Raw genomic sequence first — 13,083 nt, forward strand, 5'->3', positions numbered from 1 at the left:
CCTCACTGTTTCGGAAGGCAGGCAGGCATCGAGATTTGTGAAGGCCACAGAAACTGCACATTGTACACAGAAAAGGAGAGCCATGGCGATGAGACGTTCATCCCACGACGGCAACTCAGTCCTCACACAGCAGGCTGACGCCACCTCCTCGTCCAGTGGTGGCAATGGTGATGGCAATGGTACACACCACATCAATACTACGCTCGAGACCAAAGCAGCGACCAAGGAGGAAGTAGGTTGGCGGAGAATCGTCCGAAACTTCACGCCCTCGTGGTTTGCCGTCAACATGGGCACCGGCATCGTCTCCATCCTGTTCCACTCCCTGCCTTACACCACCTCGTGGACCACCTATGTTGCCTATGTCTTCTTCGCCATCAACGTCGCACTCTTCCTTGTCTCCACTGGCATCACCATTGCCCGCTACGTCTTATACCCCGAGATATGGACCGCAATGGTCAACCACGCGGGCCAGAGCCTGTTTCTAGGCACATTCCCCATGGGTTTGGCAAGTAAGTACAGTACCAACCCGAGCGGATCAGACCAAGACACGGCACCCCCTCTCTTTTCCCCCCTTCCAATTCGTCGTCGTTCCTCCTATTACCCTTCTTCCATCCCTCTCTGCCAATCCAATTTGGTCTCTTCCTATCTACAACGCAGTAGTTGCTGCATGAGGGAGGCACAATTGATAACTCCCTGCATTCCACCACTCCTCGCTTCCCTCCGGGTAACGAAAATGTTGTACATTAGAGACTGTATCGTATGCACGATGATAAGTGACTGATACGACGTTACCGCAGCGATCATCAACATGATCGTCTTCTCGTGTTCACAGTGGGGCGACGGAGTGGTCTACTTCGCATGGGCCTTGTGGTGGCTCGATGTTGTTCTGTCTCTCGCCTGTTGCATCTCGATGCCCTTCATGGTGTAAGCCGGTTTTCCGAGTTTCCTGATTGCTTTTTCCTCCATGTCCCACTTCTCTCCTTCTCATTTTGCTCGGTGCATTCATGGTCCTAACATAGTGACCCTCTTCTTTCCACCCCATTCTCTAGCCTCCACAGACACAGGCCCCAGCTGCAGCAGACGACAGCCGCCCTCCTCCTTCCTGTGGTCCCCGCCGTAGTTGCCTCCGCTTCGGGCGGCATTCTCGCTGCCCATCTGCCGTCCCGCGACCACGCCGTCACCACCCTCGTCGCTTCCTACGTTCTCTGGGGGCTAGGCGAGGCCTTTACCATGTGCATCCTCGCCATGTACTTCCACCGCCTTATGGTCCATCACCTCCCCCCGCGCGAGCTCATCGTCTCTGTCTTTCTTCCCGTCGGCCCCCTCGGCCAGGGCGGCTTCGCCATCCAGCAGCTTGGCAGTACCGCCGCCGCCCTGGACTTTCTGCCGTTGACCACTGGTGCTGACGCCGGTTTGAACGGCGGGCAGGTGCTGCGAGCCCTCGGTGTCTTTCTCGCCCTGGTCATGTGGGGTGCCGGGCTGGGCTGGCTCGTCCTCGCTGCCACGAGCATCGCCACTACGCAGAGCTTCCCCTTCAACATGGGCTGGTGGGGATTCACCTTTCCCCTGGGCGTCTTCGCCACCTGCACCGGCATGCTCGCCCAGGAGCTTGACAGCCTCTTCTTCAGAGTAACAACTATGGTGAGTTGGTTCGTCCGTTACTTACCTGGCAGCCGACTGGCCAGTCAGTTAGACAGTCCACCACGAGGCTAATCTTTGGGGGGCAATCCTGTCGACCGGCCAGATCTTTTCCATATCCGTGATCCTCCTCTGGCTCCTCGTTGCAGCTAGGACCCTTCTGAAGGCCCGGACCGGCGAGATCTTCGTCGCACCCTGCTTGGCTGATCTGCGGCCCAAGACGCAACAGGCCGACGCGGACCGGACGGTCTAGAGAAGGGCTGTCCGTTAGACACGACAGCACTGCACATACACAGTAAGTCCCAGCGCTCTCCAACCCAAGTCCAAAGCGCCTCACGAGACTTGGGATGTCTTAACCACTAGGTTTGTCGTCGCTCCGTCATAGAACAGAGCTGGGACATGACAAAATGTCTAGGTAGGGCAGCATCATCCTGCCTATATCTCGTGTAACACCACCCATTAACATACAGCCCTCCTACCCCATACTGCGGATTCAACACCCGTAAAGAAAGAAATAAAGAAAAGGTTTCGTCTTCGCGATGCATATCATCGGTGCCATTGTTTGGCACAATCAATACATAACCATAAAATCAGGGTCGATTGCGATTCAATCTGCCTAAGTTCGTAAAAATGCCTGCGGAAAGATCAGCCATCGCATGTCAAGCAATGTTCTACACAAGCCCAATGGATCCTTCAGGTTGACACCCATGACATCTGAAGCTTCATCTGCAGCCTCATTTTACGGTGAAACATTAGAGTCGCCGGCGATTCCGTGCCTCGGCACAGCCAGATATAGAAGTTCTATAGACGTTCTAGAAAGGAAGGAAGAAAGGAAATAAGCATCCCGTCCTTATCTTGGACTGCTGCAGAGTCCGGGAGACCCGATTTTGTGAACCCTCACCCGAGGAGCTTAATGATATCGGCCATCCTCGTCTCCTTCGTCTGCTTGCTTTCCGACTTCTCCTGGAACGCCTTGCCGACAAGCAGACGCTTCTCAGCCTGGATGTCGAGCACACGCTGCTCGACGGAGTCCTCCATCACTAGTCTCCAGATCGTCGTGGGTCGGGTCTGTCCCAGGCGATGCACACGGTCCACCGCCTGGTCCTCAATAGCTGGAGCCCACCCTAAGCCATCGTCAGCAACGGTCCAGGCCCTAGCACGGAGGTCAGATACTTACAGCTGTCTGCAAGAACTACGGTGTCTGCTGCGACCAGGTTCAGTCCGACGCTGCAAACGGCCAGGCTGGCAAGCATGATGCGACAGTCTGGGTCATTTTGCAGAGCTTGTAAGGCATTGTCTCTGGCCCTGGGCGTCATCGACCCGTCGATACGGGTGAACTTGTATCCAGCAGCCTTCAACTGGTTCTGGATAATATTCAAGAACTTAGTCCTGTATCACGTACTGTTAGTAGCTTACGTATACCTCCCGCCTGGCCAAACCCCTCTTCCCAATCGTGAAGCGAGAAAAGGACAGGCAGGAGAAGAGAAGGGACATGGACGGTTCTTAGCGCATTGGTGACGGCCGAATGTGAGCCGGGAGGGCCACCTGCTTGATGAGTACGTACCATTGACTGAAAATTATCACCTTGGATCCATCCTTCTTCAGGGTTGCTTGGAGGATCTTGAGCATTGCTTCTGTCTTTGAGCTTTGTGTCTCCGAGTCAAGCTGTCCGTCTTCTTCCCCAGAGGTCTCGGGTGCAGGTTCCAATAGGTGTTCCTCTGAAAGAGCAGTTCTGCACATCGGACACTTTCCTTGTGTCTGGACGACCTTTCGAATGCACTCTGAGCAGAACACATGCTTGCAGTGTGTGATCACGGGCGCGTCCAAAGTGTCAATGCAGACTGGGCACTCTTCTTGATTTTCGATGAACAACGCCAGAGCCTGTTGCAGTATCTCGCGGTTCTTGTCGTTGAGGACCACCACGTCCTGGTCCTCGAGTGTCTTGAGCAGATCGACCACCCTCTCTTTGCACAAGGTCCAATGGTTGCATCTGTATTTACACTCAGCGCTGAAAGCCACGGGAAAATAGATTCGAGACTTACATCTGTCGTAGACGCAGAAGCCTCTCCAGTACATTTTGCAAAGAGCTGGCCTTGCTCCCAGACCCAGACCGGGCCTGTATTTCTTCAAGTGCACCTCTCGCTTCAGATCTATAAAATATTCGGTCAGAAAAGCGTTACGGATCCGGATAAGGAGGGCTCATCTAGCAAGTAGGAGCCGGACCCAATACTTACAGGAGGGCCTCGTATTTCTTCTTCTCTTCTTTGTGAAATTGAACTTGATGAACATATTCGGTCTTTGGGGGCAGCTTCAGATCGACGAAGGCCATATCCTTTCTGCGTCTCAGGCAGAGATCCTTCATTAGATATTGCAGCAGGACTTGAGCACGAGGTTGGCCTTGGCCGAGTGGCCTGGTGATGACTGTGTTGAAGATCGCCGCGTCCTCAATACCGCCCGTGATTCGCAGAAATTTGACCATTGAATGCAGATCCTTGATGTTGTTGACGATTGGTGTCCCCGTGAGAACCCATCTTGTCGCTGCTTTCAGCTCACAGGCAGCCAGAGCAGTGTGTGTTCCGGCATTGCGTATTACGTGTCCCTCGTCCAGTATGATGCGTTCCCACGACATAGAGAAGAGGGGTCCTTTGTTGGTTTTGTCGCTCACCATGGTCCCGTAGCTGGTAATCACGACATTGTAAGTCTTGAGCTCCGTTGCTTTGAGTTTGTCATTGCCGTGGTAAATGCAAATGCGGAGTGCACTTGACTCGCGAACGTGTTCAAGAGCTTGCTGTGCCCAGTTGCTCATCACGGATTTTGGGGCTCTGGTGTCGGATCGTCAGCCAAGGTCTGGGTACCTAGATGGATACTGGGACAGTAAGCCAGAAAAGCAGGCAGACATACACAATCAAAGTGATTCCTGGCTTGGTCAAGATTAGACTGATCATTTGCAACGTCTTGCCCAGCCCCATATCATCAGCCAGAATACCTCCTCTGGCAAGCCGAGGCGCAGATGCCACTGTGAAAAGTGTCGCAATATTGTTGTAACGTCCATTGGCAGTGCGCTTCCATAGCTGCGTGGCGTCTTCAGAACCAGGCTGCGGGAAGCCGGGGTTCTCCTTTGCCTGTAGCCATGCCAAACCTTGCAGCTGATACGGTAGAAGCTGCGACTTGAGTGCTGCTGGCTGGGGAGCCATTGGCAACTTTGAGAGCGCATCCTCATCCATGGCAAGACTTTTGAGGTTGTCATCGCCGCTCCGGAACTGCACTGCTTGACTGATCTGTGCAAGGTCTTCAAGCGAAAATTCAGTTTGATCAGCTCCCAAATCAGTCATAGGTTGACTGCTCGTAAGACCCATAGGCTTTCTTTGCTGCTCCTTTTGCGGTTTGGGTCTGTTCTGCTTGATAGAAGCTGCCTTCACCAATCTGTCGGCTTTGAGCCTGTTTTCCAAAACAGACCTCGCCACGGGGTCGGCCGTGCCGTACAGCAGTAGTCGGATGGGGCAATCGTAGAACTAAACCGTGTTGCACTCAGTATCGTACAACGTGTATTCGGACACGATAGGGAAAAGATCGGGTACTGGAATACACATTGCCTAACATCACCAGCATAGGCAGGTGGCATGAGACAAACGTGTGGACACGCTTGGTGGGAGGTATAGAACGGAGAAGTGCATCTGCAATTTACGTACCCCTTTCTCCCCGTTTATTATACCCTCAACCTGCACATCGCCAGAGTCCATGTAGGGGGCCAACTTCACCATGAGTGCACGAGACAGATGTCCCACTTGACTGCCCAAAACATTGTCCACCCTGACGGCATTCGAATCATACCTGCAAAGAAGTCAGACGCCGCCAGAGGGCAGGGTATAAATGCTTTGGCCAAAGCTTACGGATTGCTGGGTTCGCGTCGTAGGATGACGACTTCTCCAGGAGTGACGAGACCATTGTAGTATCGACAGCCAACGATACGCTCGTCCAAAAAACTGTACAGCTGGAGTTCGGGACCATTATCAGCCTGAGTGAGGTCTACCACTTCTGGCTCATCGTCATCATAAAAATCATGCCGTTGGCGAGCGAACGGTCGGTTGGATTCCTGGGATGACACTGGATAGTTGGACGACGTGCCGTACGCATGGCGAGAAGACGATCCTCGGTTAGCTGAAGCGGCGACGCGTGGAGTCTTGGCCCCAGGAGCAGCGCCAGGCTCTTCTGTGAGGTCAATAACCTCACGAGGCCGCTTGCGAGGAGGCATGTTGAAAATCGTCAGAATATCGGTCAGAGAAGTTGGGGGTTGTGGTCGCAAACGCGTCTGATAAAAGTGGAGGCTTTTGCTTCCAGTGCGAAGACGAGGTAGAGCCCAGAGACTGGTCAGGCTTGGGAAGTTTAAGGTTTTTGTACAATTCACAAGGCCTTCGATCTGAAGATGAACTCAGATTTTCGCACCCTCGAAATTGAGGCCTGAGAGTCTCATGTTGCGATTTTCGCGAAAGTCAAACTCAAAAATTACTGCAGGAGGCAAGCTGTTGACATGGGCGCGACCCGGCACGAAAGCACGTGCGCAACAAGGTACCATGGTATCCAGGGTGCACGCATTCATCACCTTTGGCACTTCTCGTTTCCTACGCTCGCAGGCCCTCACAATCAGTGCCCATAAGTTCAATAGATCACAATCTACGGATCGGAGTACAGTAGAAGCAGTCCTACTTTTAAGAATATCATCTCTTCGCAGGTATACTATTCAGTATGTATGTACAGAGACTTGAGACAAGGATGGGCCACTGTGTGCTGAGCTCTACTAACCCACAAGTGCAAGGGTCAGCCGAGATGCAGGGGTTTGTTCAGGGGATCACCCGCTGAAGGATGCCCCAAGATGGGGAGCCTCCAATCCCTGTCCACTGATTAGATATCGCATCGCGGGGCGAAACTTTCTGAATGATTTGCGACGGCAGGTCTGAAGTCCGAAACCCATCCTCTACAGCGACAACTTTTTCACGGTCGCTATGGCGTTCAACCCCTTCAGCGTTAGCCCCTGGCTCTCGCAATGGTACGATTGTAAGCTTTACTGTTGATTTCTGTCTTTCTGTGTGCCGTGCTGATCATTAACATAGCGAGTGTTGAATTCTGGCACTCCCATCGAACCGAAATCATCTTGGTGACGGCCGTCCTCCTCATTGCGCTGAGGGTGTACCTGCATCTCACTGACAGTCCCGAACTGCCTCAAGTCTTACCGAAGCTCTATGGGAAGGTAACAGAGCAGACATCTCTGCCAGCAGGCAAGACCGGCGATGCAAAATCCGTCAAATCAGGTGGCCCGCGCAGGATAAGAGGGGAACTGCCCAAGCGCAAGAGCTCGGGGACACAGTCGGAAAAGAGACAGATCAAGACACTCGTTTTCTACTCGTCCCTTACAACCAACACCGACAAGACCGCAAAAGACTTTGCAAAGAATCTTGCTCGGTTGTTGGAAAACGTTCCGAGGCAGCCACAATGTTCCTTCGTGGAGCCTGAAGCACTGGACCTGGCCGAGCTGGATCTAGACGAATTCTTCATCAGTCCGCCACAATACGAGAAATCGCAAGATGTATCGACTGATCTCTTCTACCTGTTCCTCCTGCCAAGCTACAACATTGATACGATTAACGACACATTCCTGGAACATCTGAAAGAGACCCACCACGACTTCAGGATAGACACTGCGCCATTGTCGTCGATACTTGGCTACTCTGTGTTCGGTTTTGGCGATAAAGAGAATTGGCCGACCGAGGAAGAGGGCTTCTGTTTCCAAGCAAAAGAGCTCGACAAGTGGATGGCGAAGCTCACTGGCCGCAAGCGAGCGTATCCTCTAGGCATGGGTGACACAAAGCGCGATGCCTCCGAGAGACTTCACGAGTGGGCGGCTGGACTACTTGATGTGCTAGCTGTGCTAGCACAGAATGGATCCCTCGGAGAAGGCGTCCCCGGGTCAGGAGACGCTGTGGAAAGCGACGACGAAGCTGATGTCGATCAAGATGACGAAGAAGTCTTAGTCGAAGGTGGACCGCAGGGTCGACCGGCCAGGTCGAAGTTAACAAGTTCGTTGGATGATATGGAAGACCTGGGACTTGTCTTGCAGAATGCCAAGAAGGATGGAGCGTCCAAGCCAGCCGCCCCGCTGGCTATCGACTTCACGACCACCTCCAAGAGGAAGACTCCGGTGCAGACTGTCAAGGAGATGGTGCCAAAGGGCTCACCGACGTACAACTCCTTGACAAAGCAAGGATACTCGATTGTTGGCAGCCACAGCGGTGTCAAAATCTGCCGGTGGACAAAATCTGCCCTCCGTGGGCGCGGCTCCTGCTACAAATTCTCATTCTACGGTATAAACTCTCACCAGTGCATGGAATCAACGCCGTCTCTTTCATGTTCCAACAAGTGCGTCTTTTGCTGGCGTCACGGTACAAATCCGGTCGGGACCACCTGGAGATGGGTGGTCGATCCTCCAGATCTCATCTTCAACGGTATCAAGGAGAATCACTACAAAAAGATCAAGACGCTGCGGGGCGTGCCTGGTGTTCGAGCGGAGCGTTTCGCAGAGGCCATGCGCATCCGCCATTGCGCACTGAGTCTGGTCGGAGAGCCAATCTTCTACCCCCACATCAACGAGTTCCTCGGCATGCTACATAAGGAGCATATAAGCAGTTTCCTCGTGTGCAACGCACAGCACCCGGATCAGTTGGCTGCGCTGAAGCATGTCACACAATTATACGTGTCGATCGACGCCTCGAACAAGGACTCGCTACGCAAGATAGACAGGCCTCTGCACCGCGATTTTTGGGAGCGCTTCCAGCGGTGTCTGGAGATTCTGCGAGAGAAGCGGTTTCAGCAGAGGACAGTTTTCAGACTTACGTTGGTCAAGGGATTTAACATTGACGACGAGGTGGCGGGCTACGCAGATCTCGTGGAGAAGGCTCTTCCATGCTTCGTAGAGGTCAAAGGTGTCACTTATTGCGGCACCTCGACTTCTTCCAACGCAGGCCTCTCCATGGCCAATGTGCCCTTCTACGAAGAAGTGTGTGAATTCGTTACGGCTCTGGATCGTGAGCTCGAACGCCGTGGTCTGCAGTACGGGATCGCCGCGGAGCACGCACACAGTTGTTGCATCCTTCTTGGAAGTGAAAGATTCAGGGTCAATGGAAAATGGAGGACGCTTATCGACTACGACCGGTTCTTTGAGCTCCTCGAAGAGAGAGGCCCAGACGGTGACTTCTCGCCCGAGGACTACATGGGTGAAGAGACCCCGGAGTGGGCCACCTGGGGCAATGGCGGGTTTGATCCCAGAGACCAGAGAGTTGACAGGAAAGGTAGACCATTGGATATCTGAAGTTAAAAATTGGATTCATTTGATGCACAAAAAAAGTTCAGTCGGTGTACGCTATACATCAAGGCGTGCTGTGGGCACGACTCCTCTCCTACCTCGAGAGCTGCTTCATCTTGTGGAACCATTTCACTCGTACAATCAATTTATCGTACAACTGATCTGATCACAGGATAGTCTCGGAAAGTAGGTTCTGATGGTAATCCTAACAATCCCCCTCCATTCCTTGCTTTCGAATATTTATGGGGGTCACTGTGACATTGCCACCCTAACCCCCGGGTTCAACACTATGGTACACGCACTTCCGTTCCGTTTTCGCGCGTAGCCTCGTCATCAACGATGCTTTTGCCTCTCGAGATGAGTTGGACTCTCCCCATATGCAGGGCGTGGATATCACTCATCCAAATGCAAGATTCACTTATCTCGGAGAATTATCGCCGCCGGCCGCCGGCTCCTCCTCTGGTCAGATTTCTTTCGAGTTTGAATAATTCCGTTAGATTATATTGTAGTTTCGCGATGAAGAGCGGAGAATTGATAAATGAAGTCGGTGTGCATTCTTCCGATCATCGCCCATATGGGTGTTTGTTGACAGTAGTTTTTTAGTCCAACCCAACAGTAGGCATGTCGCCCATGGCTCCTAGGTTGGGCATGCCTGGCATGCCGGGCATGTTCCCAGAGTCTAGTCGCAGGCTTCCGTCGTAGGCGATCATCTCCGCAAGAAGGTCGAGGATAGGCTAAAGATGTGTCAGCACTTCTATCGAACAGTAACCGCGGCCCAAAAGAAGAGAAGAAAAGAAAAAGGAGATATCGCAGGGAGCGCACCTTGGGCACAGTCTTGTCGTAGATACCGATCAGGTCACCAGGCTGAGGGTAGACCTTGAGGCCCTTGTAGAACGCCAGCGCAGCGTCGATGGCACGCGACGGGTCGCTACCCAGCTGCTCGCCCATGGTGACCTGGTCCAGGAAGTACGCCTCCTTCTCCTCGACGCTGGTGGGGAAGCCCTCCTCCTTGGCCTCGTCGACGGCCTGCTTAATGGCCTCGCGCTGGTGCAGGTTCTCGACCTCGGCTTCGACCTTGGCCTGGCGAGCCTGGCGCCGGTCATTGCGCCGCAGCTGTCTTCGGAACTCGGGCTTGCTGCGGCGGGCGTGATCGAAGTAAACGGCGTAGGCTGCCGAGGGAGAGGGGTATGGTCAGCAAGAGTGATCGCGTGTCTTGTAGGTTGTGAGGGCTTATTAAAGTAGAGAGGGATGCTATTGTACCGAGGAGGCCGGTGGCCACTGCGGCTGCTGTTGCAGTCGCTATGAGAGCCGTTTGCTGTGATGACGCCATTGTGATGTGTGGATGTGATGTTGTCGAAAACGAGGCAACTCGAAGAGGAGAAGAGCAATATAGGTCAACAAAGTAAAAGCCACAAGGCTGGTCTTTGTGTGTGTGCGCGTAGGGTGCGACGGATGTTGTCTCGTGCCGACAAGGTGGATGAGATCGCAAAGTTACTTATGCAAGGCAATAAATGCGCTTTCGCGACGTTGGTTTTCAAGACAGTCAATTGCAGATTCGGTCGGAGCTCTTGAATTCGAACTGCTGCTGCTCTCTGAGCTCATACCAACAATTTTTTGCGCCTGGGCCGGCAGGGGACCCCAGCAGGTCGACGACGGGTCCCATGTCAACCGAGCCAGGGCCAGCAAGAGCCCCCCATTACCTAATCACCACCTTGGTTGTCTCAGGTTCCCTTCATCATGGAACAACCTCCCTCCCCCTCCTAGAGTTTCGACGTCACAAAGCCTTGGTCTATCAATCTTCTGCGTCTCGTGCGGGCTGGTAGCTGTCTAAACAGGCCAGGCTCCTGTACGCTTCCCCATACCAGTCCCTCAGTGGACCAGAGCAGTCGCCATGTCGTCGCTCCGGAAAGGCCCCAAGAGGGTCAACACGCGCCCTACCATCAGCGCGCCCATCGCCGCCAATGGTGCACCAGTGCCGAGAAGCACGGGAGGGAGCATAGCCGTCAATGCGCCGCCAGTCCCTCAAGCTCGGCCGCGCCCACCTCCTCAGGCAGGAGGCAAGACATCCGACTATGTCAAGCGCCGATACTCTACGAGGTACAACCTGCCCGATAATTTCGATGTCACCGCCGCACCGCCCATGCCGTCTATGCCGACGATCGATAAGTACGAGCCCTATCGGAAGCCGGCACCAGCATCAGATGTCCCGAGATCCAGGGGTGGGCCACCGGGCGGGGCCCCAGCCGTCAACGTCAAAGACTTGAGAGATCCGAGATTCAAGGCAGAGGATTATGTGAACAGGACCCTAGCGAATGCGACGGACGACGAGCTGCGCGAGTTCGAGGATCAGCTTCAGAAGCTGGAAGGCCGGGCCGCCGCCGACCTGCAACAGAATGTGTACCAGAATAGGACTCAGTTCATCAAGATCAGCAAAGAGGCAGAAACCCTAAAGGCGCAGATGCGTGGCCTGAAAAATCTCATGTCGGAACTCAAGACAAATACGACTGTGCTGCGGTCAGTGTCATCTCGGAATAATGATGACACGAACGGGCTGAATGGTGGATCGTTCTCATCCGGCATGAGCAAGAGAGACAAGCGCAGTTCAGTGGCGGACAGAACAGCATTGTGGAATTCACAACTCCAGGTCAGTGCTTGTGGCGGCCCGAAAAGAAAGAAGAAGAAAAAACGCAGCTCATCAATTCTCACATGGAGTACAGGCCCTATATAAGAATATTGAAGGCTCGCAGAAATTCTTGCCTAATACGCCAGGTCGCCATATTATCCAGAATGCGGGCTCGTGGATCGAGTTGGACAATGCTACGTATAAGTCTAGGCGCTCTATCGCCATCGTCCTGCTGAACGACCACTTACTCATTGCTTCGCGTAAGAAGCGGAAGACTGAGGCCACAGACTCTCGAGGCCCGGCTGTCAAGCTGGTCGCTGATAGGTGCTGGCATCTGCTCGATATTGAGGTTGTGGATATGGCGGGAACACACGAGTCTTCTACCAGCAGGACGAAGCTTGCAGACGCCATCATGGTCCGCGGCGTAGGGCAGGAGTCCGTCATTTACCGGACCGAGAAACCAGACGACCCGGACAAGCGAACACTTCTCCTGAACGTCCGTAAGGTGGTTGAGGACCTGCGAAGGAACATCCAGTCTGAGAGGGAAGCGAATAACAAGGCCAAGGAGACCATTAATTACTTCGCATCTCGAGATCCTGGTCTTTTGCAGAAGACGGAGCTCCTCGAGACGCTGTCGGATATCAAGGACATGCTCATCGAGGTGGATGGGAAACAGCAGAACCTACGATGGGTCGAGAGTCAAATGGACGACCTCGACATCGACATCGCACTGCAGCGGATCGAGCCAGCCGTAGGGCGAGTGGAGAAGCTAAAGGGTCTCGCCCGGAGCCTTAGAAACAACACCGTGGCGCAGGACTTTATCGAGTTCAAGGTGGAGGAGCGATGTTCTCGTCTAGCCGCTCTCGTCACACGAGAGCTCGTAAACTCCCACAACCTGCCCGGCAAGACCAAGCAACATGTCAGCTGGCTGACCAGGCTTGGGTTCGAAGATCGTGCACGAGAGGCGTACCTTGAGGCGAGAAGCCAGATTATTCAGAAGCGGTCCCGGTGAGCTATCCTTGAGCCCAGACTCTGCCTGCCTCGTCAAGACTAACAAAAACTGCAGACAGTGCATCTTCCAAGGAGACCTGCATTCTTACATCTGGCAGCTGTCTTTTGTCTACTTCACTATTATCAAGAACACGGTTAGCTGCTTTCAAGGATGCTTTCCGCCGCCCATGATGAGTGCTTGCGTCAGGTGGGCCAAGGAGGAGGTCGAGGCGTTCAATGTCATCCTTGCGCGACAGCTCAGCAGCACAGAGAAGGGAACGGAGGCGTGGACAAAGTGTATGGAGCGGGCTCAGGAGCATGCGCAGATGCTGTCTGAGGTTGGGCTTGACTTCCGCAATCTTATTGGGCAGGCACCTGTCGTCAACGCAGCTGACAGCGGGCCGATTGGGTTGGGCTTGACTTGAAGACACACGGTTGAGCCTGAACATATATCCTTATTGTAATCGACGGAGGACGA

The 13,083-nt window shown here is 53.7% G+C and overlaps 5 protein-coding genes across 5 annotated transcripts; 3 read left to right on the plus strand and 2 right to left on the minus strand.

Moving 5' to 3' along the window:
• Nucleotides 1–82: 82 nt before the first annotated feature.
• M406DRAFT_338473 (putative C4-dicarboxylate transporter/malic acid transport protein) lies at nt 83–1,891 on the plus strand (the record flags this gene model as incomplete). The annotated part of the gene is made up of 5 exons (XM_040921352.1): nt 83–179; nt 219–509; nt 798–924; nt 1,050–1,641; nt 1,745–1,891. The coding sequence occupies 5 exons, from the start codon at nt 83–85 to the stop codon at nt 1,889–1,891; spliced, it is 1,254 nt and encodes a 417-aa protein (XP_040778721.1).
• Nucleotides 1,892–2,535: 644 nt separating this feature from the next.
• M406DRAFT_338474 (uncharacterized protein) lies at nt 2,536–5,890 on the minus strand (the record flags this gene model as incomplete). Its single annotated transcript, XM_040921353.1, has 9 exons — nt 2,536–2,762; nt 2,816–3,027; nt 3,203–3,628; nt 3,681–3,788; nt 3,873–4,460; nt 4,540–5,150; nt 5,328–5,469; nt 5,529–5,677; nt 5,744–5,890. 9 exons carry the CDS (start codon nt 5,888–5,890, stop codon nt 2,536–2,538), a joined length of 2,610 nt encoding a protein of 869 aa, XP_040778722.1.
• A 748-nt stretch (nt 5,891–6,638) lies between these two features.
• Nucleotides 6,639–9,026, plus strand: M406DRAFT_106726 (uncharacterized protein; the record flags this gene model as incomplete). The annotated part of the gene is made up of 2 exons (XM_040915205.1): nt 6,639–6,690; nt 6,747–9,026. 2 exons carry the CDS (start codon nt 6,639–6,641, stop codon nt 8,996–8,998), a joined length of 2,304 nt encoding a protein of 767 aa, XP_040778723.1. The 3' UTR covers nt 8,999–9,026.
• A 603-nt stretch (nt 9,027–9,629) lies between these two features.
• Nucleotides 9,630–10,544, minus strand: M406DRAFT_355704 (protein import receptor MAS20; the record flags this gene model as incomplete). The annotated part of the gene is made up of 3 exons (XM_040923230.1): nt 10,253–10,544; nt 9,815–10,161; nt 9,630–9,726 (listed from the first exon to the last, which is right to left on the minus strand). Coding segments are annotated over exons 1-3 (513 nt in total), but the record flags the coding sequence as incomplete, so codon positions are not given.
• A 339-nt stretch (nt 10,545–10,883) lies between these two features.
• On the plus strand, nt 10,884–13,030 carry M406DRAFT_41223 (uncharacterized protein; the record flags this gene model as incomplete). Its single annotated transcript, XM_040924157.1, has 3 exons — nt 10,884–11,636; nt 11,710–12,623; nt 12,682–13,030. The coding sequence occupies 3 exons, from the start codon at nt 10,884–10,886 to the stop codon at nt 13,028–13,030; spliced, it is 2,016 nt and encodes a 671-aa protein (XP_040778725.1).
• Nucleotides 13,031–13,083: the final 53 nt, after the last annotated feature.

Source organism: Cryphonectria parasitica (assembly GCF_011745365.1).
Source record: "Cryphonectria parasitica EP155 unplaced genomic scaffold M406scaffold_3, whole genome shotgun sequence".
In the NCBI taxonomy this organism is placed as follows: Eukaryota; Fungi; Ascomycota; class Sordariomycetes; order Diaporthales; family Cryphonectriaceae; genus Cryphonectria; species Cryphonectria parasitica.